Raw genomic sequence first — 18885 nt, 5'->3', positions numbered from 1 at the left:
GAGAAGAGAGACACCGGGAGAAGAGAGACACCGGGAGAAGAGAGACACGGGGAGAAGAGAGACACGGGGAGAAGAGAGACACGGGGAGAAGAGACACCGGGAGATGAGAGACACGGGGAGAAGAGAGACACGGGGAGAAAAGAGACGGGGGAGAAGAGAGAAACGGGGAGAAGAGAGACACGGGGAGAAGAGAGACACGGGGAGAAGAGAGACACGGGGAGAAGAGAGACACGGGGAGAAGAGAGACGGGGAGAAGTGAGAGACGGGGAGAAGAGAGACACGGGGAGAAGAGAGACACGGGGAGAAGAGAGACGGGGAGAAGAGAGACACGGGGAGAAGAGAGACACGGGGAGAAGAGAGACACGGGGAGAAGAGAGACACGGGGAGAAGAGAGACACGGGGAGAAGAGAGACACGGGGAGAAGAGAGACACGGGGAGAAGAGAGACACGGGGAGAAGAGAGACACGGGGAGAAGAGAGACACCGGGAGAAGAGAGACACCGGGAGAAGAGAGACACCGGGAGAAGAGAGACACGGGGAGAAGAGAGACACCGGGAGAAGAGAGACACGGGGAGAAGAGAGACACGGGGAGGAGAGACACGGGGAGAAGAGACACCGGGAGATGAGAGACACGGGGAGAAGAGAGACACGGGGAGAAAAGAGACGGGGGAGAAGAGAGAAACGGGGAGAAGAGAGACACGGGGAGAAGAGAGACACGGGGAGAAGAGAGACACGGGGAGAAGAGAGACGGGGAGAAGTGAGAGACGGGGAGAAGAGAGAGACGGGGAGAAGAGAGACACGGGGAGAAGAGAGACGGGGAGAAGAGAGACACGGGGAGAAGAGAGACACGGGGAGAAGAGAGACACGGGGAGAAGAGAGACCGGGAGAAGAGAAACACGGGGAGAAGAGACACCGGGAGAAGAGAGACCAGGAGAAGAGAGACCAGAAGAAGAGAAACATGGGGAGAAGAGACACGGGGAGAAGAGACACGGGGAGAAGAGACACGGGGAGAAGAGACACGGGGAGAAGAGACACGGGGAGAAGAGACACGGGGAGAAGAGAAACACGGGGAGAAGAGAGACACGGGGAGAAGAGAGACCGGGAGAAGAGAAACGGGGAGAAGAGACACGGGGAGAAGAGACACGGGGAGAAGAGACACGGGGAGAAGAGACACGGGGGGAGAGAAACACGGGGAGAGATCGAGAGACACGGGGGAGAGATATCGAGAGACACGGGAGAGAGAGAGAGAAAGACACGGGGAAAAGAGAGACAAAAGCGCAAAAGAAGGGAAAATGGAAGAAACACAAGATGACTGTCAATCTTCCTCGGTTTGGTGCTCCATGCAGGATCTCGTCTCGTGGGGTATGGATGTTTTTGAGAAAGGTCAGGAATCAGTCTTCAACTACATGGGAGGACCTGGTCAATGACCTGAAGAGAGCTGGGACCACAGACTCAAACATCACCGTTAGGAACGCACTATGCTGTCATGGATTAAAATCCTGCAGGGCACGCAAGGTTCCCCTGCTCACCCACCACATGTCCAGGCCCATTTGAAGCTTGCCAATGACCATCTGGATGATCCAGAGGAGGCATGGGAGAAAGTCATGTGGTCAGATGAGACCAAAGTACAGCTTTCTGGTATCAACTGCACTGTCTGTGATTGGAGGAGGAAGAAGGATGAGTACAACCCCAAGAACACTGTCCCAACCGTGAAGCATGGTGGGGGAAATGTCATATTTGTGGCAGTGCTTTTCTACAAAAGGGACAGAACGACTGCTCCGTATTAAAGGGAGGATGGATGGGGTCATGTTTAGTCAGATTTTGGCCACCAACTTTCCCTCAGTAACAGCATTGAAGATGGGTTTTTAAGCATGACAGTGACCCTAAACACACAGTCACTGCACAAAAGGAGCAGCTGCGTAAGAAGTATTTCATTGTCCTGGAGTGGCCCAGCCAGTCTCCAGAGCTGAACCCAATAGAAAATCTTTGGCAGGAGCTGAAACTCAATGTTGTCCAGCAACAGCCCTGAAACCTGAAAGATGTGGAGAAGATCTGTATGGAGGAGTGGGACAAAATCCCTGATGCAGGGTGTGCAAAATTTGTCAAGAACTACGGGAAAAATCTGACCTCTAATTGCAAGCAAAGGTTTCTGGTCCAAATATTAAGTTCTGCTTCTCTATTGTATCAAATACTTATTTAATGTAATAAAATGCTAATTAATTATGTAATAATCTTACAATGTGATTTTCTGGATTTTATTTTTAGATTCGGTCTCTCAGAGGGGAAGTGTATCTACTATAACAGTTACAGACCTCTCCATTCGGTGTAGGTGGGAAAAATTGCCAAATCGGCAGTGTATCAAATACTTATGTATATAGGTTACGGTATTTATTGGATATAGATTTTCAGCATTGTAGCGACAGAAATTTGCCACACTCACATTGTCGTTCATGGGACCAGTAGAACCCCCCCCCCCAACTTAATAACATGATGATGTAACACAGGCCATGTTTGATCTCTATGTAACGGTAAAACCATGATAAGAAACATGACGTCAATATCTGCCTCCTGGAACCTTCAGAGGCGAACATATTCTGCAAATTTGGAATATCATAAAATTCTTACAGACCCAGCACAATTCACAATCAGCCCCATATGAGCTCATCAAGTGGAGATGTGAGGGCGTAACTTAGCTAATAAAAAGAAGAATCTGGGTTGAGTCGTTGATCATTCTGGAAGACATAGTAAAATGGACACTCGCACATCGACCTAAGAGTGCTAAGGTCAAAGCCATTTCTGTGACATAAGGTTTAGTCATTCTCTTTCGTTCTTCCTCTTTATTTTATGTACTTGTATATATCGTGTTTTGTTCCCATTCTGTATCATCTTGTATTATTTTATACACACTTTCCATCTTTCTGGATAAAATATATAAATTTAAAACTTCTGTTCCTTTTGCTCTGTAAACCGCTCCCTGTCGCCATACTCTCCCTGTAACGGGCGTCCAATCCACCTGTATAAATGATTGGTGGTGGCAGCAAGTAGTTACTGTTGTTATTGGGGAGCGGGCAATGTATATATATTCCATGTGTTGGAATCGGAGGTGTATGTAGCATACCCTCACTGTGAGCCCCCAATAACCAGCCCAGTAGTAGAAGCAGCCGCGGTCTGGTCCATCACTCATCAGTCATGTACTTGTCCTGACGATTGAAGGCAGCGGAGTTTTGCCCTCTGACAAACTGGTGGCAGCAGTGGGATCTCTGCCATCTCCCCAGTGTTATCTGTGGTAAAGTGGTAAGAGTGGTTGGTTCTGTAGTACCCTAAATCCCGGCTATGTATCCTTGACAATAACACTTACTCTGACTCCTCTTCATCTTCCTCCAGGATCCAGGACAGTCTCCTGTGGAGAGAAGAGCGTTTGTCTCTACATTTGTTCTCCTCAATCTAGAAATAAGTTGAGGATTCCAGTTTAACACAATGACATAATGTCGGGAATGCGCCGAAGCTCTACACCTGTACACCAGCCGTAGATTATCAGACAGGGACTGTAGGGACGCCAAGGGTCGGCTGGATGAGCTCTGGGCATTTTGGCTTGGGCACAGACCACACCAGAACACTAACTACTCCCGGGGCACAGACCGTACCTTGGAACAGGCCACACTTCCAAGGATCAGGCTACTCCAGGACACTCCCAAGACAGAAACCACTCCCAGGGCACAGACCACCACCAGGGCAAACACCACCCCAAAGGCACAGACCACCCCCAGCGCACAGACCACTCTCAGGGCACAGACCATACTCTCAGGGCACAGACCATGCCTTGGAACAGACCACACTTCCAAGGCACAGACCACTCCCAAGACACAAACCACTCCCAGCACACAGACTGCTCCCAGGGCACAGAACACACTCCCAGGATCACAGGCCACTCTAGGATACATGTTCCCTGAAGTCCATTACAATGTTTCTTTATCCCAAGTGAACCAACAGTACTGAACCTCCGCACTCCTGTAGAACTTAGACAGGACTAAAGAAGTGGAAACAGTTTTTGGATCGTAACCTTGCCTGGAGTGAGATTGTGTGCTCCTCTGATCACTGTACCCAGAATGTGGCCCCACCTACAGTGGGTAAAAAAAAGTATTTAGTCAACCACCAATTGTGCAAGTTCTCCCACTTAAAAAGATGAGAGAGGCATGTAATTGATATGATAGGCAGAGCACAAATATGAGGGTCACAATGAGAAAACAAATCCATAAAATCACCTTGTCTGATTTGGCAACATTTATTTTGTAAATTATGGTGGAAAATAAGTGTTTGGTCACCTAAAAACAATCAAGATTTCTGGCTCTCACAGACCTGTAACTTCTTTAAGAGGCTCCTCTGTCCTCCACTCATTACCTGTAGTAATAGCTCCTGTTTGAACTTGTAATCAGTATAAAAGACCCCTGTCCACACCCTCAAACAGTCGGACTCCAAACTCCACTAAGGTGATGACCAAAGAGCTGTCGAAGGCCACCAGAAACAAAATTGTAGCCCTGCACCAGGCTGGGAAGACTGAATGTGCGATAGGCAAGCAGTTTGGTGTGATCAAATCAACTGTGGGAGCAATAATAAGAAAATGGAAGACATACAAGACCACTGATAATCTCCCTCGATCTGGGGCTCCACAAAAGAGCTCATCCCATGGGGTCAAAATGATCACAAGAACGGTGAGCAAAAATCCCTGAACCACACAAGGGACCTAGTAACCTGCATAGAGCTGGGACCACCGTAACAAAGGCTACCATCAGTAACACACTACGCTGCCAGGAACTCAGATCCTGCAGTGTCAGATGTGTCCCCCTGCTTAAGCCAGTACATGTCTGGGCCCATCTGAAGTTTGCTAGAGAACATTTGGATTATCCAGAAGAGTATTGGGAGAATGTCATGTGGTCTGATGAAACCAAAGTAGAATTGTTTGGTAGAAACAAAACTCGTCGTGTTTGGAGGAGACAGAATGCTGAGTTGCATCCAAAAAATCACCATGCCTGCTGTGAAGCATGGTGGTGGAAACATCATGCTTTGGGGCCATTTCTCTGCAAAGGGACCAGGACGACTGATCCGTGTACATGAAAGATTGAATGGGGCCATGTATCGTGAGATTTTGAGTGCAAACCTCCTTCCATCAGCAAGCACATTGAAGATGAAATGTGGATGGGTCTTTCAGCATGATAATGATTAGTGATGAGCGAGTATACTCATTACTCGAGATTTCCCGAGCATGCTCGGGTGTCCTCCGAGTATTTGTAAGTGCTCGGAGATTTAGTTTTTATCATCGCAGCTGAATGATTTACAGCTACAGTACGAGCCAGCATAAGTACAAGTGTGAAGGAGAAAATGGCTAATGAGAGAGGAAGTGTGTATATTTCTGTGTGTATCTTATGCATTCTTAGCCTCTAAGCTAGCACTCAGCTTATATTTGGTCAGGTACAAGCAATCATATAGATCTCACTTTAAGAGATCACCCTCACACAAGTGGGGGTTGCCTGGTTGCTAGGGAATCCCCACATGTAATCAAGCTGGCTGACAGATGTAAATCATTCAGCTGCTGCAAGGAAAAACTAAATCTCCGATCACTTACAAATACTCGGAGGACACCCGAGAATGCTCAGGAAATCTCGAGTAACGAGTATATTCGCTCATCACTAATAATGATCCCAAGCACACCGCCAGGGCAATGAAGAAGCATATGAGGTCCTGGAGAAGCCTACCCAGTCTCCAGCTCTCAACCCCATAGAAAACCATTGGAGGGAGCCCAGCGACAGGCCCAAAAAAGGATATATAACAAAATATTGAGATTAACTTTTGTTAATGACCAAACACTTATTTTCCACCATAACTTCAAAATAAATCTTCCAAATCAGACAATGTGATTTTCTGGATTTGTTTTCTCATTGTGACTCTCATAGTTGAGGTCTACCTATGATGTCAATTACAGGCCTCTCTCATCTTTTTAAGTGGGAGAACTTATACAATTGGTGACTGACTAAATACTTTTTTTCCCCCACTGTATATAACAGTGTGTCTATGTATGGCTACGTTCACATTAGCGTCTTTGGGCGCAGCGTCGTCGACGCAACCCAAAACGCATGTCAATCCACATATACAACGCAGCGTTTTTTGACGGATGCGTTGTCCTAAAATGTTATTATTCTTGACACAATTGCAGATAAAAAAATGCCCCAAAAAAGTGTCTAGACACTATAAGAGAAAGACCACCAATGGGATAGAAGAGGGTGGGTGTAATGGAATTTGTGTATATATACCCTTGCAGAGATGAATTCCTCCCATTTTGCTTGTGTTTCCAGCATCAAGATGGAGCGTCCCATGGAGAGTATCTACATGCATATGGAGTTGGATTTTGCCTTGGCTAATGCTTATGCTCTTGTCACTCTCTAGACACTTCATCACTTGTTTTTTACTCAAAAGGCGCATGCGTCGAACCATGCGGGTCAACGCAAGCACCTGCCCCCTATGCGTTTTATTTAGACACCAATGTGTTTTTTTGGCACATTTACGACGCAAGTGCGTTGCATGCATTGTTTACCGGAAATTTGGCGCAGGAAAAATGCAACATGTATCTTCGGCCGCGCCCTGTCTGGTGCAACGAAATGACGCATGCGTTGTACAACGCTTGACAACGCATACCGGCGCATGTCCATGCACCCCCCATGTTAAAGATAGGGGCGCATGACGCATGCGTTGGTATCCGTCGACGACGCTGCGCCCAAAGACGCTAATGTGAACGTAGCCTATGTGTGGCAGCACCACATTTAATCTGAATTATCCAGACATATTATTTCAGTAGGCCCAGGGACATGAGCTTAATGTCATTGAAGTAATTATCACTGGCTGCCATTTATTGACTGCTGATTAGCTATTGTATCTGTCCTAGTGTTGTTCTACTATCTTTGGGAAACAAAGGCACAATGTGTGAATGTTGTTAATATGTTGATGCCCCATTGGTGCTCTGCAATATGAAGGACAATCTATGTAGTTGTTTGCACACTCCAGCAGTGAGGGACGGCCTCCTACCCCCAGGCTGGTGGTGGAATGACTGAATGAGAAGTTGTGACCTATATAAAGGAGGATCTGCCTGTTTTCAGAGACTCTACATTACAGAAGTCATGGCATCATGGCTCCAACTGAAGAAATACAGAGCTGCCTCACTGACCATCACTGAACCCTCAAAGACCTTTAGAGAACCCAGGTTGGGACAATCGGTCACCTGGCCTCATACACTAATGGAGTGTCCGCTTCCTAAGCTTGTGGTTACCTCCTCACTGTGGGGGCCCACCAAACACAGGGAGCCACTACTGGAGGTACTGGGCCCCGGAAGCAGCTCTAATCCCAGCGTGACAGGGGAAGGGTGAGACCCGGTAATTTGCACCATCTTCGATATTTGCTGGGAGTGTTCTGTTTGCCGTTGTGTCGTCGTGGGTCAATAAACTATTGCCACACTGTGTTACCCTCACCCGGTGTTGTCTGTGTAGTGTTCTGCCCACAGGGAGATAGATCGGGCGTTCAGTGGTATGTGCACTGGTCCATGCAGTCTTTCTAAAGACAGCCGGGCCAGCAGACGAGAACACCCATTAACCCTGTATCCCTACACCTTATCTATATACAAATCTTGGTTCTGACAATATATGTGTAGCAAACTTGGTTCGGGTACTTTATGTACAAAGCTTGGCTTGGTTCTGGTACCTTATCTATGTACAAAGCTTTGCTCTGGAACCTTGTCTCTGTACGAAGCTTGGTTCTGGTGCCGGAGCTGTCGTATGACAGATACTCTGTATCCAGGAGACTGCACATATATTGACTCATCGCCCCTGATGAAGCAGGGTCTTTGGTGAAACATGATAGTGAGGGAACTTTGATGTTTGTTTGATATTCGTGTGCGGCACGCCTCACATTAACCGCCTTAACAGAGCAGAAATCTAGGTAGTTTGCAGTGTTGATAATATTGTATATATAAATATCGGTTACTTTTCACCTGCCGCCTACTGGGCTCTTCCAATGTTCATCATAAAGAGATGCCATCTAATAGGCAGACACAAGGAGACAGCATGTAGAGCACCCATTACTTACTCATTCTCAGACGCCACTTCTTTTTCTACCCTGGATTAGAAAAGACAGAATCAGCGCACACACACAGGGGGAATAGACCGGCACTTGGCGAATAATGAGCATTTCAGCGATAGTGTGTGGAAGCTGCACTAAAGCCAGCCTTTTAGGCAGTGAATGTTGCTGGAGCACCAGGCAGTCCCAGCTCTATACTCTGCCTGGATCTTATTTTCTGGGGAATCATTTTCGGGTTTAAATGCCATCACTGCCAGTGACTACAGGTGATCTAAAGATTCTGTTTATTTTGGAGATAAGTGGTGACTCGGGATGAGTGGACCTGTGGAAGTTCGTGTTCGTCGCGTTCGACCGAACTTTAATTCAAAGATCAGTCTGGACACCAGAACTGTACCCGAACTTGAACCTGGACCCCATAGAAATAAATGGGGATTCAAACTTTGGATCTCTCTCTCCTCCCCAAATGGTAAAATGGACTTCCAGGAGAAGTCTGTGTTTGGTGTTCAGCACCAGAAACTGGGTGTCCAGTAAAGACTCCGAACTTTACAATTTGAGTTCAATCACCTCTAGTGGTGACATTGTACTCCTCACCATTTTGCTTCCTCGTGTTCCTGTGGTCCTGGGAGCAGGGCAGAAACCTCAGGTTGTGTTTGGACTTCTAGGATTACGTCTGTTGCAGCCTCATCTTGTAGCTGGGATTTCACGTCAGCCATCTCCAGGCTCTCATCTTCTGACTGCTCCATTGCTGGAGAGAGATGGAAGAACCCAGTTATTGTGAAGGACGGGGCTGTGCGTAGGAAGTGTATGTCCTTACAGTCAGAATTGTGGGGATGTCTTCCGTTATGCTTTAGTCAGGGATACATTTACATAATATTCTTTAACATATGGGGTAAGTTGGATCACACCACTTCACAATACAGATCGTTGTCTGCCATCTGCTCCCTCAGGTATCTGCTTTCGCTCATTCCTTCACGTATAGGGTTATTGAGGACTCCTCTCACTGTACAGAAATGTCTCACTGCTCCATCATTAGGACTCCTCCACTGACTCTTAGAAACATGCAACTCTTAACATTGCAGATGACCACAGGTGATGATCCTGAGAGTTGATCATGGGCACCTGTGGACCACAAGGATGTGTGGGCAGAATATTGCAACAACATGGTCTCCCCATTGTCTGCACCCTTCCTTTCTTGTAACCTTTCAGGGAAGTCTAGTGCAGCCCCCTCAAGGATGAGCACCTCAATATACAATGAGGCCTTGTGTACAATATTATAGAGGTCACAGGGTAGAAGGCAGTGACTGATGTCATGCCCTCTTCTATCTGGCACAGTTGTCTCCTCAGGTGGGGTCAGCGTTTCTTCTCCACCATTTCCAATGTTCCTCCTGTATACTATAATCTTTATTAAGAATAATTTTGCCATGGGTTAACTGCTGACTTTGGCTATTGGTGGCCTCCTCCTAAAGGTGTGCCTTGAAAATGTCCACTTCATCATGCTGGACCTCTATTTCTGCTGGTGGTGTGGTCTGAGTGTGCCGTTCTTTGGTTTGGGCTGGTGTGTCCTCATCATATGATGACCGCTTGTGGTCAGTGGTTTGACATGTTGTATCATCTGAGTCTCTCTCTCCTAAGTTTGGATCTTGTAGTTAATTTCCATACAGTTATGTGTTGGAACGTCATCTTTGTGTCTCTTTGTTTGGTTTGGCCGCCATTGTCGGAATTCTGAAGGTTCATATGACTGGTGGGGTAAGAACACTTGACCTGGGTGTACAGAATACAGAAGACTGTGGAGACTGTGCACAGTCCAGGTCCTGACCCTGAGACCCCCGCCCAAGGGGCAAAAGAGGAGCCCAGCGCCACACAATGGAGCAGAGGCAAAATATGGACGCCAACCATGTGCATCATATAATCCTGGGCTCGCTCTGGCCCCCAGTGTAACTGCAGCCTCTGACGGAGGAAACAGAACCACAAGGACAACGCAAAACTTTATTCCAAAATCACCAAAGTGAAAAACTCTCACTCACATGTGCTCTCTATGGCCTGATTCAGGGAAGCAAAGGGAAAGGGACACGCAGGCCCGACCAGCGAAAAGAGGGCGTGCAGGCCCGACCGGGGATTAGGGTGCGCACAAAGGGAAAGGGACACGCAGGCCTGACCAGCGAAAAGAGGGCGCGTAGGCCCGACCAGGGATTAGGGGGCGCGCAAAGGGGTGCGCAGGCCCGACCGGCGAAAAGAGGGCTCGCAGGCCCGACTGGGCAATAGGGGGCACGCAGGCCCGACCGGGGAATAGGGGGTGCGCAAAGGGAAAGGGACGCACAGGCCCAACCGGCGAAAAGAGGGCGCACAGGCCCGACCGGGGATTAGGGTGCGCACAAAGGAAAAAGGGACACGCAGGCCCGACCAGCGAAAAGAGGGCGCGTAGGCCCGACCAGGGATTAGGGGGTGCGCAAAGGGATGCGCAGGCCCGACCAGCGAAAAGAGGGCTCGCAGGCCCGACTGGGCAATAGGGGACACGCAGGCCCGACTGGGGAATAGGGGGCGCGCAAAGGGAAAGGGACACGCAGGCCTGACCGGCGAAAAGAGGACGCGCAGGCCCGACCGGGGAAAGAGGGCGCGCAAAGGGAAAGGGGCACGCAGGCCCGACCGGCGAAAAGAGGGTGCTCAGGCCCGACCAGCGAAAAGAGGGTGCGCAGGCCCGACCGGGGAATAGGGGGGCGCGCAGGCCCGACTGGGGAATAGGGGGCGTGCAAAGAGAAAGGGGTCGCGCAGGCCCGACTGGCGAAAAGAGGGCGCGCAAAGGAAAAGGGGCGCGCAGGCCCGACCGGTGAAAAGAGGGCGCGCAGGCCCGACCGGGGAATAGGGGGGCTCACACAGGTCGGAACGGAGAAAATGGTGGCGCACGCAGGCCCAACCTAGCCATGACTAGGAGGGGGCGTAGCCATGACTAGGAGGGGGCGCAGCCATGACTAGGAGGGGGCGCAGCCATGACTAGGAGGGGGCGCAGCCATGACTAGGAGGGAGCGCAGCCATGACTAGGAGGGGGCGCAGCCATGACTAGGAGGGGGCGCAGCCATTATTAGGAGGGGGCACAGCCATGACTAGGAAGGGGCGCAGCCATGCACAGGAGGGGGCGCAGCCATGACTAGGAGGGGGCGCAGCCATGACTAGGAGGGGGCGCAGCCATGACTAGGAGGGGGCGCAGCCATGACTAGGAGGGGGCGCAGCCATGACTAGGAGGGGGCGCAGTCATGACTAGGAGGGGGCACAGCCATGACTAGGAAGGGGCGCAGCCATGACTAGGAAGGGGTGCAGCCATGACTAGGAAGGGGTGCAGCCATGACTAGGAAGGGGTGCAGCCATGACTAGTAGGGGGCGCAGCCTTGACTAGGAGGGGGCGCAGCCATGACTAGGAATGGGCGCAGCCATGACTAGGAGGGAGCGCAGCCATGACTAGGAAGGGATGCAGCCATGACTAGGAAGGGGCGCAGCCATGACTAGGAGGGGGCGCAGCCTTGACTAGGAGGGGGCACAGCGATGACTAGGAAGGGGCGCAGCCATGACTAGGAGGGAGCGCAGCCATGACTAGGAGGGAGCACAGCCATGACTAGGAAGGGACGCAGCCGTGACTAGGAGGGGGCTACATATAATTTGATCAGAAGCAGTAGTGGAGTCACATCTGTGGTGCAGTGCACACTGGTGATATTGGTGAAGCCTGACTACATACAACAGACTACAGCTGAAGGCAGAGACGGGCGGCCGGTGATCGGAAGCGGCTCCTTCATCTTCTGTTTTCCATTTGTTTCAGGGATAATTAAACCCCACTCCCCCCTGAAACAAAGGAGAAGAGAAAACGATTAATAGAGAATGTGCTGCCAAGAGAGACGCCGTCTCGGGCCATGAGCTGGCGAGACGCTCTGCATCACACCCCATGAATATGTCCGTCCATCCACAGAGAGAACGCTTCCCCCTCGGTCCAGTGAGATGTGTGACAACACTGAATAACCACTGCCGCTATAAGACGGACACATCTGTCGACACGTAACTACCGCCGTAATAACATGGGCACATCTGCCGGCATGTAACCACCACCGTCATAACATGGGCACATCTGCCAGCACGTAACCACTGCCGCTATAACACGGGCACATCTGTCGACACGTAACTACCGCCGTAATAACATGGGCACATCTGCCGGCATGTAACCACCACCGTTATAACATGGGCACATCTGCCGGCATGTAACCACCACCGTTATAACACGGGCACATCTGTCGACACGTAACCACCGCCGCTATAACACGGGCACATCTGCCGGCACGTAACCACCACCGTTATAACACGGGCACATCTGTCGACACGTAACCACCGCCGCTATAACATGGGCACATCTGCCAGCACGTAACCACTGCCGCTATAAGACGGACACATCTGTTGACACGTAACCACCGCCCCTATAACACGGGCACATCTGCCGGCACGTAACCACCAACGCTATAAGACGGACACATCTGTCGACACGTAACCACTGCCGCTATAACATGGGCATATCTGCCTGCACATAACCACTGCTGTAATAAACGGGCACATCTGCCGACACGTAACCACCGCCGCTATAACACGGGCAAGATTTGTCGGTTGCTAGGTCTATATGAAAGTGTTTCATAACAAGTATAAAGAGTAAACATGACTGAACAGAAGAGACGCGGGCACGGGGGGCACTTACTTCCTTCCACCTGACACAGTGTGAGGTTGTGAGAGTCCTGTGAGAGAGGAAACATTTGTTAAAGTCATGTAAATGTACAGCATGTGCACAGTCTGCACGCACGACTACGGGCACACACGGGGGAATCGAGCAGTAGGAGGGCACCACACAGTAAGGGGCATACCACAGTAAAAAGCATCACACAGTAGGGGGCATACCAGAGTAGGGGGCAAAACACAGTAAAGGGCACCCCACAGTAGGGGGCATCACACAGTAGGAGGGCATCACCCAGTAGGGGGCATACCACAGTAGGAAGCATTACACAGTAAGGGGCATACCACAGTAGGGAGCATCACACAGTAGGGGGCGTCACAACGTAGAGAGGAGACAGGGACAGAGGCCAGTGCTAGGGGTAGTGTGAATGGATGTTGTGGTCAATGGAGATAGGGACTCGAGAGGGGTGTAGTGACCATTGCAATAGTTGCAGCCATCATGGCTAGGAGAGGCGGTGTCACCAGTGATGGCCAAGTGGTGATGGGCGCAGTGCTGCATCCATGGTATAAGTATCGGGGGCGTGAGGAAGAGAAACTGGGCCCTGATGTCTGGGGAGCCCCAGGAGAAGACTATTATAAGGGACTTATGCTGGGAATGGATGGGGCTGGTACAGACTTTGCATTGGATCCCAGGAGTTAACCCTCTGGTTCCCAGACTGCTGGCTACACACCCTGTGCTGGCTGATGGTACCTGCTTTGCTGTAATTACTGGTTGTGGAATAACTTTCTCCAGACCCTGACTGATCCAGCTCAGGACCCTGCAAGGAAATGTGACATCAGCACACATTCATCCAACGACGTTAGCACACCTCGTGACCTAACCCAAAGACATCAGCACATCTCGTCACCTAACCCAACGACATCAGCACACCTAGTTACCTCACCCAAAGACAACTTGTGACCTCCCCACATCTCGTGACCCAATGGCATCAACACATCTCATGACATCACCACTGTCACGGTTCACACCGTGCTGCCAACAATATATCAGGGATCCCAACAATATGTCAGGGATCCCAGGGAGGATATCTTTATCGTCCCCACAACTCATACCAATGTGTCACAAACCGGGGTTGCTCCTGGTTCCTTCTGAAGGGGATTTATCTATATCCCACTTCCGGTTTTGAACTTGCAGCTCTCTGGCGCCCCCTTACCCTCAGCTCAGACTAGGTACTGCACCTAGGGTAATTAGTCGCCAGAAAGGCTGCCTGCTAATATACTGGATATTGGGCTCTGCAGCGAGGGCGATAACTACTCCCACACAGGCGGGAACAATAATTATAAACGCCACCGTCGCTACAAAGATTCCCAATCGCACAGAACAAAGTATGCTGCCACCAGCTCCGATTGCACCAAAGGTTAACAGGTCCAGAGCCAACCCAAATCAGTAACGCACTTCACCTCAGAGAACACGCAGTTCGTTATAAAGCAGAGAGAGACAAGCTAGCAATTATATATTTTACACCATAAAAATTAGGCAGTGTTTACAAAGTATAAAAAGATATTATAAAGGAGACAATCATATATACATTGCAACTACAAATAAAAGAGGATTAAAACAAATGAACACTCACATTTTGCTTAGATCATTCCAGGCTAACCATGCTGGTGGGAGGAGCCAGACATCACAATGCATTACAGAGGGTCTTGTTGCAGTCACAGGCAAGAATGAAGGCTGGGCTGAGTGCAGTAACTTATACTTCTGGGCTTGTGAAATCACTAAAGGGGCTGGTTTACCTGCACCCTCCCCTAGCTGCCAGGGTGCACATTTTGGTAAGAAAACTTATAATACTCATAACTGGGCTTGAGAACCTAGCAGAATAACGGCACACACATCACTCATCTTATATTGAAATTAGCTTTCTAATTATTCCAAACTCAGACTAGCTCTTCCACTCTGTTCAGGAGAAATCCATTTCTCGGGTTCTTATAGTGCTAGAATTTAGCAAAAGGCGCTGTAGCGAAGCTCTGTCAAAGCATGTTCCAAATATGTAACTGTCATAACTCTATCATACACTGGAGTCGCATTATGGATTCTTTAATATCTCCCCCGCATACAGCAAGCACATGGGTTTCAGACAAAGGATACGTACACACATTCCTGGCTTTGAAAAGGAGGGGGGTCAGAGCCCCACACTGGAGTCTCCAGTTACACAATGTATCTGCCATAGGGCTTTGTATCTATACCAGCGAATGCAGAGGGGTTGGAAGGGAAGGGGGGGGTCGAAGCTGCAGCGTGTGTCTAGGACCATGGTCACATGTGCAAAAATCTCTCAGACCATGGTATTTTATATTATCGTGACAACCATATCTCGTTACTAGTGATGAGCGAATATACTCATTACTCGAGATTTCCCGAGCATGCTCGGGTGTCCTCTGAGTATTTTTTAGTGCTCGGAGATTTATTTTTTTTTGCCACAGCTGGATGTTTTACAGCTACTAGCCAGCTTGATTACATGTGGGGATTCCCTAGCAACCAGACAACCCCCATATGTACTTAGCCTGGCTAATAGCTGTAAATCATTCAGCTGAGGCAATGAAAACTAAATCTCTGAGCACTAAATAATACTTGGAGGACACCCGAGCGTGCTCGGGAAATCTCGAGTAACCAGTATATTCACTCATCACTACTCGTTACCTCACCCAATGACATCACCACATCTCGTGACCTCACCCAATGGCATTGGCACACCTCGCCAACTCGCCACACATAGTGACCTCAACACACCTCGCTACCTCACCTAACAACATCAGCACACTTCATGACCCCACCCAATGACATCAGCACACCTCTTAACACTTTGTGACATCAGCACACCTCATGACCTCACCATACCAAGTGACCCCACCCAACAATCTCAACACCCCTCATGATTTCACCACACCTCACTCAACGGCATCAGCACACCTCATGACCTCACCCAATGGCATTAGCACACCTTGTCACACTTTGTGACATCAGCACACCTCGTGACCTCACCACATCTCATGACCCAATGGCATCAATACACCTCGTGACATCAGCACATCTTGTGAACTCACCCAACGACACCAGCAAACCGTTTGACCTCACCCAACGCCATCCACGCAACTTGTGACCTCACCACACCTCGTGACAGAGAGGTAATAAACCTAAATTCCCAAGACATGTAAATAGTCGAGTCTCCTGTGTGTGGGGAATGATGGCATCAGTCACCAAGGACGTGAGTGTGAATAATCATTATCCAATCACACAAATGATGAGGGCAGCAATTGTGATAAACGAGTGTGGTGAATACCTGATGCTGTCAGAACTGCATCCCGCACATGGAACAAGAAGGGAAAGAAGCGTCAGGTCACACATGTGATCAGGCTCAGGAGCTGTCAGCCACATATGGCAGGGTCACTCACCTGCGATTAGAGTCCTTCCGGGTCACTGCAAGCAAAAGACAGAGTCTGAGTGCAAACCCTTTCCAGCAATGAGACTGACCTGTGTGAGGATCCTCACCTTCAGAGGGCGCCTCCTCTTCTGATGGCGCCTCCTCTTCTGATGGCTTCTCCACCTGTTCACATGAAAACACATCTTTACTATCTAAAACGTCTAGTGTACATGCCCATCCTGTTTGGGCATGTGCACATTGTAGATTCAAACAGAGCAGCAAAACAACAAAAAACAAGGAGTAAAGGAACAGATGTGGACCCAGAGCAAACTATGCCCCCTCAGACCCCTCCAGCGCCCCCTCAGGCCCCTACTGCACCCCCCCGTTGTGCTCCCCTAAGTTTCTCCCAGTGGCTTTATTGGTCATCACCTTGAGTGGCTCCAATAGACGGATTTGCATGCCCCATACATCACGTGTGGGATCCCTAGCCTCCAAAATAGTCTGCACCCAGCAGGTGTATTGCAGGGGCAGTGAAGGTGCACAGCTGATGACAGCAATGAGCCAAGTCTACAACTGCCGTGAGCCGCAATATGGCAAGAAACATTTAACTAAGAGGCACCTCAGGCCATTTCTGTAAGACCTGAAGGTCAACTAGTGTTGTACTAGATATAAACCTATAATGTTCTAGGCTGTGGAAGAATCACCAGTATCAGATAACTGGTTAACCATAATGCCCAGAAATGCACGCTGAAAGAAATAGAGGTATCGGCAAGTAATAAATGTATGTTTATTCAAATATCAAATGTACATCAAATACTAAACATATAAACGCATAATAAATGAACAAAAAATGGTGAGTGAAAAGAAACAGTTAAGAATTGGCCAGCACAAATGGATGGAAGGAAGGTGCTGGCTCTAGACACAAAAGAATCCGTGCACCCTTATTAGCTGTAATAAGGGTGTACGGATTCTTTTGTCTAGGGAAAATTGTATGCCCAGCATAGAGCTATAAAAAATTATTTGAAAACTGGCCCAAACTGGTACTTTCTTTGTTGAGATTCTTTGTTCTATTAATGTGATATATTCTGGCACCGATCCGGGCTAGAGATATAAGAATTGTATATTCTGGATGTCCATTGATAGATCTAGCACTCCCTGAAACCGCTAGCAGCTAAACGCAATGAGGGCAAAGTAAACGGTTCAGGTAATTGCTCTGTGTTTACACTTAAAAGAATCGCACTGATATGGCGCACCTCGTGATCCGGGTGAATTCCCAAGTCTAAGTAAAGGGGAGGTTTCAGCCCCTTAGTGATGTCACTGCAGGGGGGGGTGCCTGGGTTTTAGGCTAAGAAACAAGTTGTGAAGCGAGCAGTCTTCTGAAGTCTTTTTGCCCAGGGTCCAGCTGCTCTATAGATGTGACATGCATCTTGATGTATCTCCTGAGCACATGGGCAAACAGGAGATGAAATGATCTGAACGCTATGTAAGTGTTTTTTCAATTTTAATCCTTCTTTTATTTGTAATTGTAATGTACACATGATTTTGTCTTCTTTATAATATTTTTTTATACCTTGTAAACACTGCCTACCTTTTTTTGGAGTAAAATATAAAATTATTAGCTTGTCTCTCCATGCTCTAAATGAACTGTTGCGTCCTCTGAAGTGAATTACGCTACTGATTGGGTTGGCTCTGGACCCGTCAATACTTTGAAAATCGTAGCTGGTGGCAGCAGAATTTGTTCTGTGCATTTGGGGGGCTTTGTAGTGACGGCGGCATTGATAATTATTGTTCCCGCCTGAGTTGGAGTAGTTATATCTCCCTTGCTGCAGCGAGTCCAATAGCCAGTACATAGCAGGCAGCCTTTTTGGCGACTAATTACCCTAGGTGGAGTACCCTGACTGACCTGAGGGTAAGAGGGGGCCAGAGAGCTGCAAGTTCCAAACCGGAAGTGGGATATAGATAAATCCCCTTCAGAAGGAACCAGGGGCAACGAAACAACCCCGATTCGTGACAAATTGGTGTGAGTGGTGGGGATGATAAAGGTATCTTTCCCATGAACTGTGACATAGTGGTGGGATCCCTGACATATACGGAGGGATCCATGACATATTGGTGGCAGCACGGTGGGATCCATGACCGGGACACCACAGACATACATTGTGACCAGACTCTCAGGCTCCATATCTCACCATCCACTGCTGCTTCGGACGTGAGACCACCATCATCTTATAGAGGGGGACACTACAGAGATACATTGTGACCTGACCCTCAGGCTCCATATCTCAAAATCCACTGCTGCTTCTGACGTGAGACCGCCATCATCTCATAGACACCCATCTTGGATATCTCGGATATAAACATGACTTGCAGCTATTTAGCATGATTAGTTCTGCAGATTCTCGTCATGTCATTTTTACTGTTTTGCTCCTGGTGGTGGAAGAATCTTTTTCTTCTAGAATACTACAACATACAACCTGTCCTCACCTTCCATAATAGCTCCGTGTGTTATTAGGTCGATTCTCAAGTGAAAGGTCACTGGTTGGAATCGAGGAGCCGAAATGAAGACGATTTCCCAAGAAAAGAGAAACGCATCATCCAGCTCATCGATAGCAGTCTCTCGGCCAAGAAAATTACCAAACTGCATGATGTGAGCG

General features: G+C 48.8%; 1 protein-coding gene across 1 annotated transcript in view; it reads right to left on the bottom strand.

The window, feature by feature from the left end:
- CNGB1 (cyclic nucleotide gated channel subunit beta 1) overlaps positions 1 to 18885 on the bottom strand; it is a 91199-nt gene that overhangs the window by 52757 nt on the left and 19557 nt on the right. The window contains exons 12-19 of the mRNA XM_069739581.1: positions 16360 to 16414; positions 16263 to 16287; positions 16151 to 16165; positions 13564 to 13630; positions 12841 to 12877; positions 8709 to 8862; positions 8127 to 8156; positions 3358 to 3399 (exon numbers count right to left, since the gene is read on the bottom strand). Of these exons, the coding sequence (XP_069595682.1) occupies positions 3358 to 3399; positions 8127 to 8156; positions 8709 to 8862; positions 12841 to 12877; positions 13564 to 13630; positions 16151 to 16165; positions 16263 to 16287; positions 16360 to 16414 (425 nt within the window). The remainder of the gene's footprint in view (positions 1 to 3357; positions 3400 to 8126; positions 8157 to 8708; positions 8863 to 12840; positions 12878 to 13563; positions 13631 to 16150; positions 16166 to 16262; positions 16288 to 16359; positions 16415 to 18885) is intronic.

This window comes from Ranitomeya imitator, chromosome 9, assembly GCF_032444005.1.
Source record: "Ranitomeya imitator isolate aRanImi1 chromosome 9, aRanImi1.pri, whole genome shotgun sequence".
Classification (NCBI taxonomy): domain Eukaryota; kingdom Metazoa; phylum Chordata; class Amphibia; order Anura; family Dendrobatidae; genus Ranitomeya; species Ranitomeya imitator.
The sequence above is the reverse complement of the archived record's forward strand: the minus strand, read 5'-3'. Positions and strand labels throughout refer to the sequence as shown.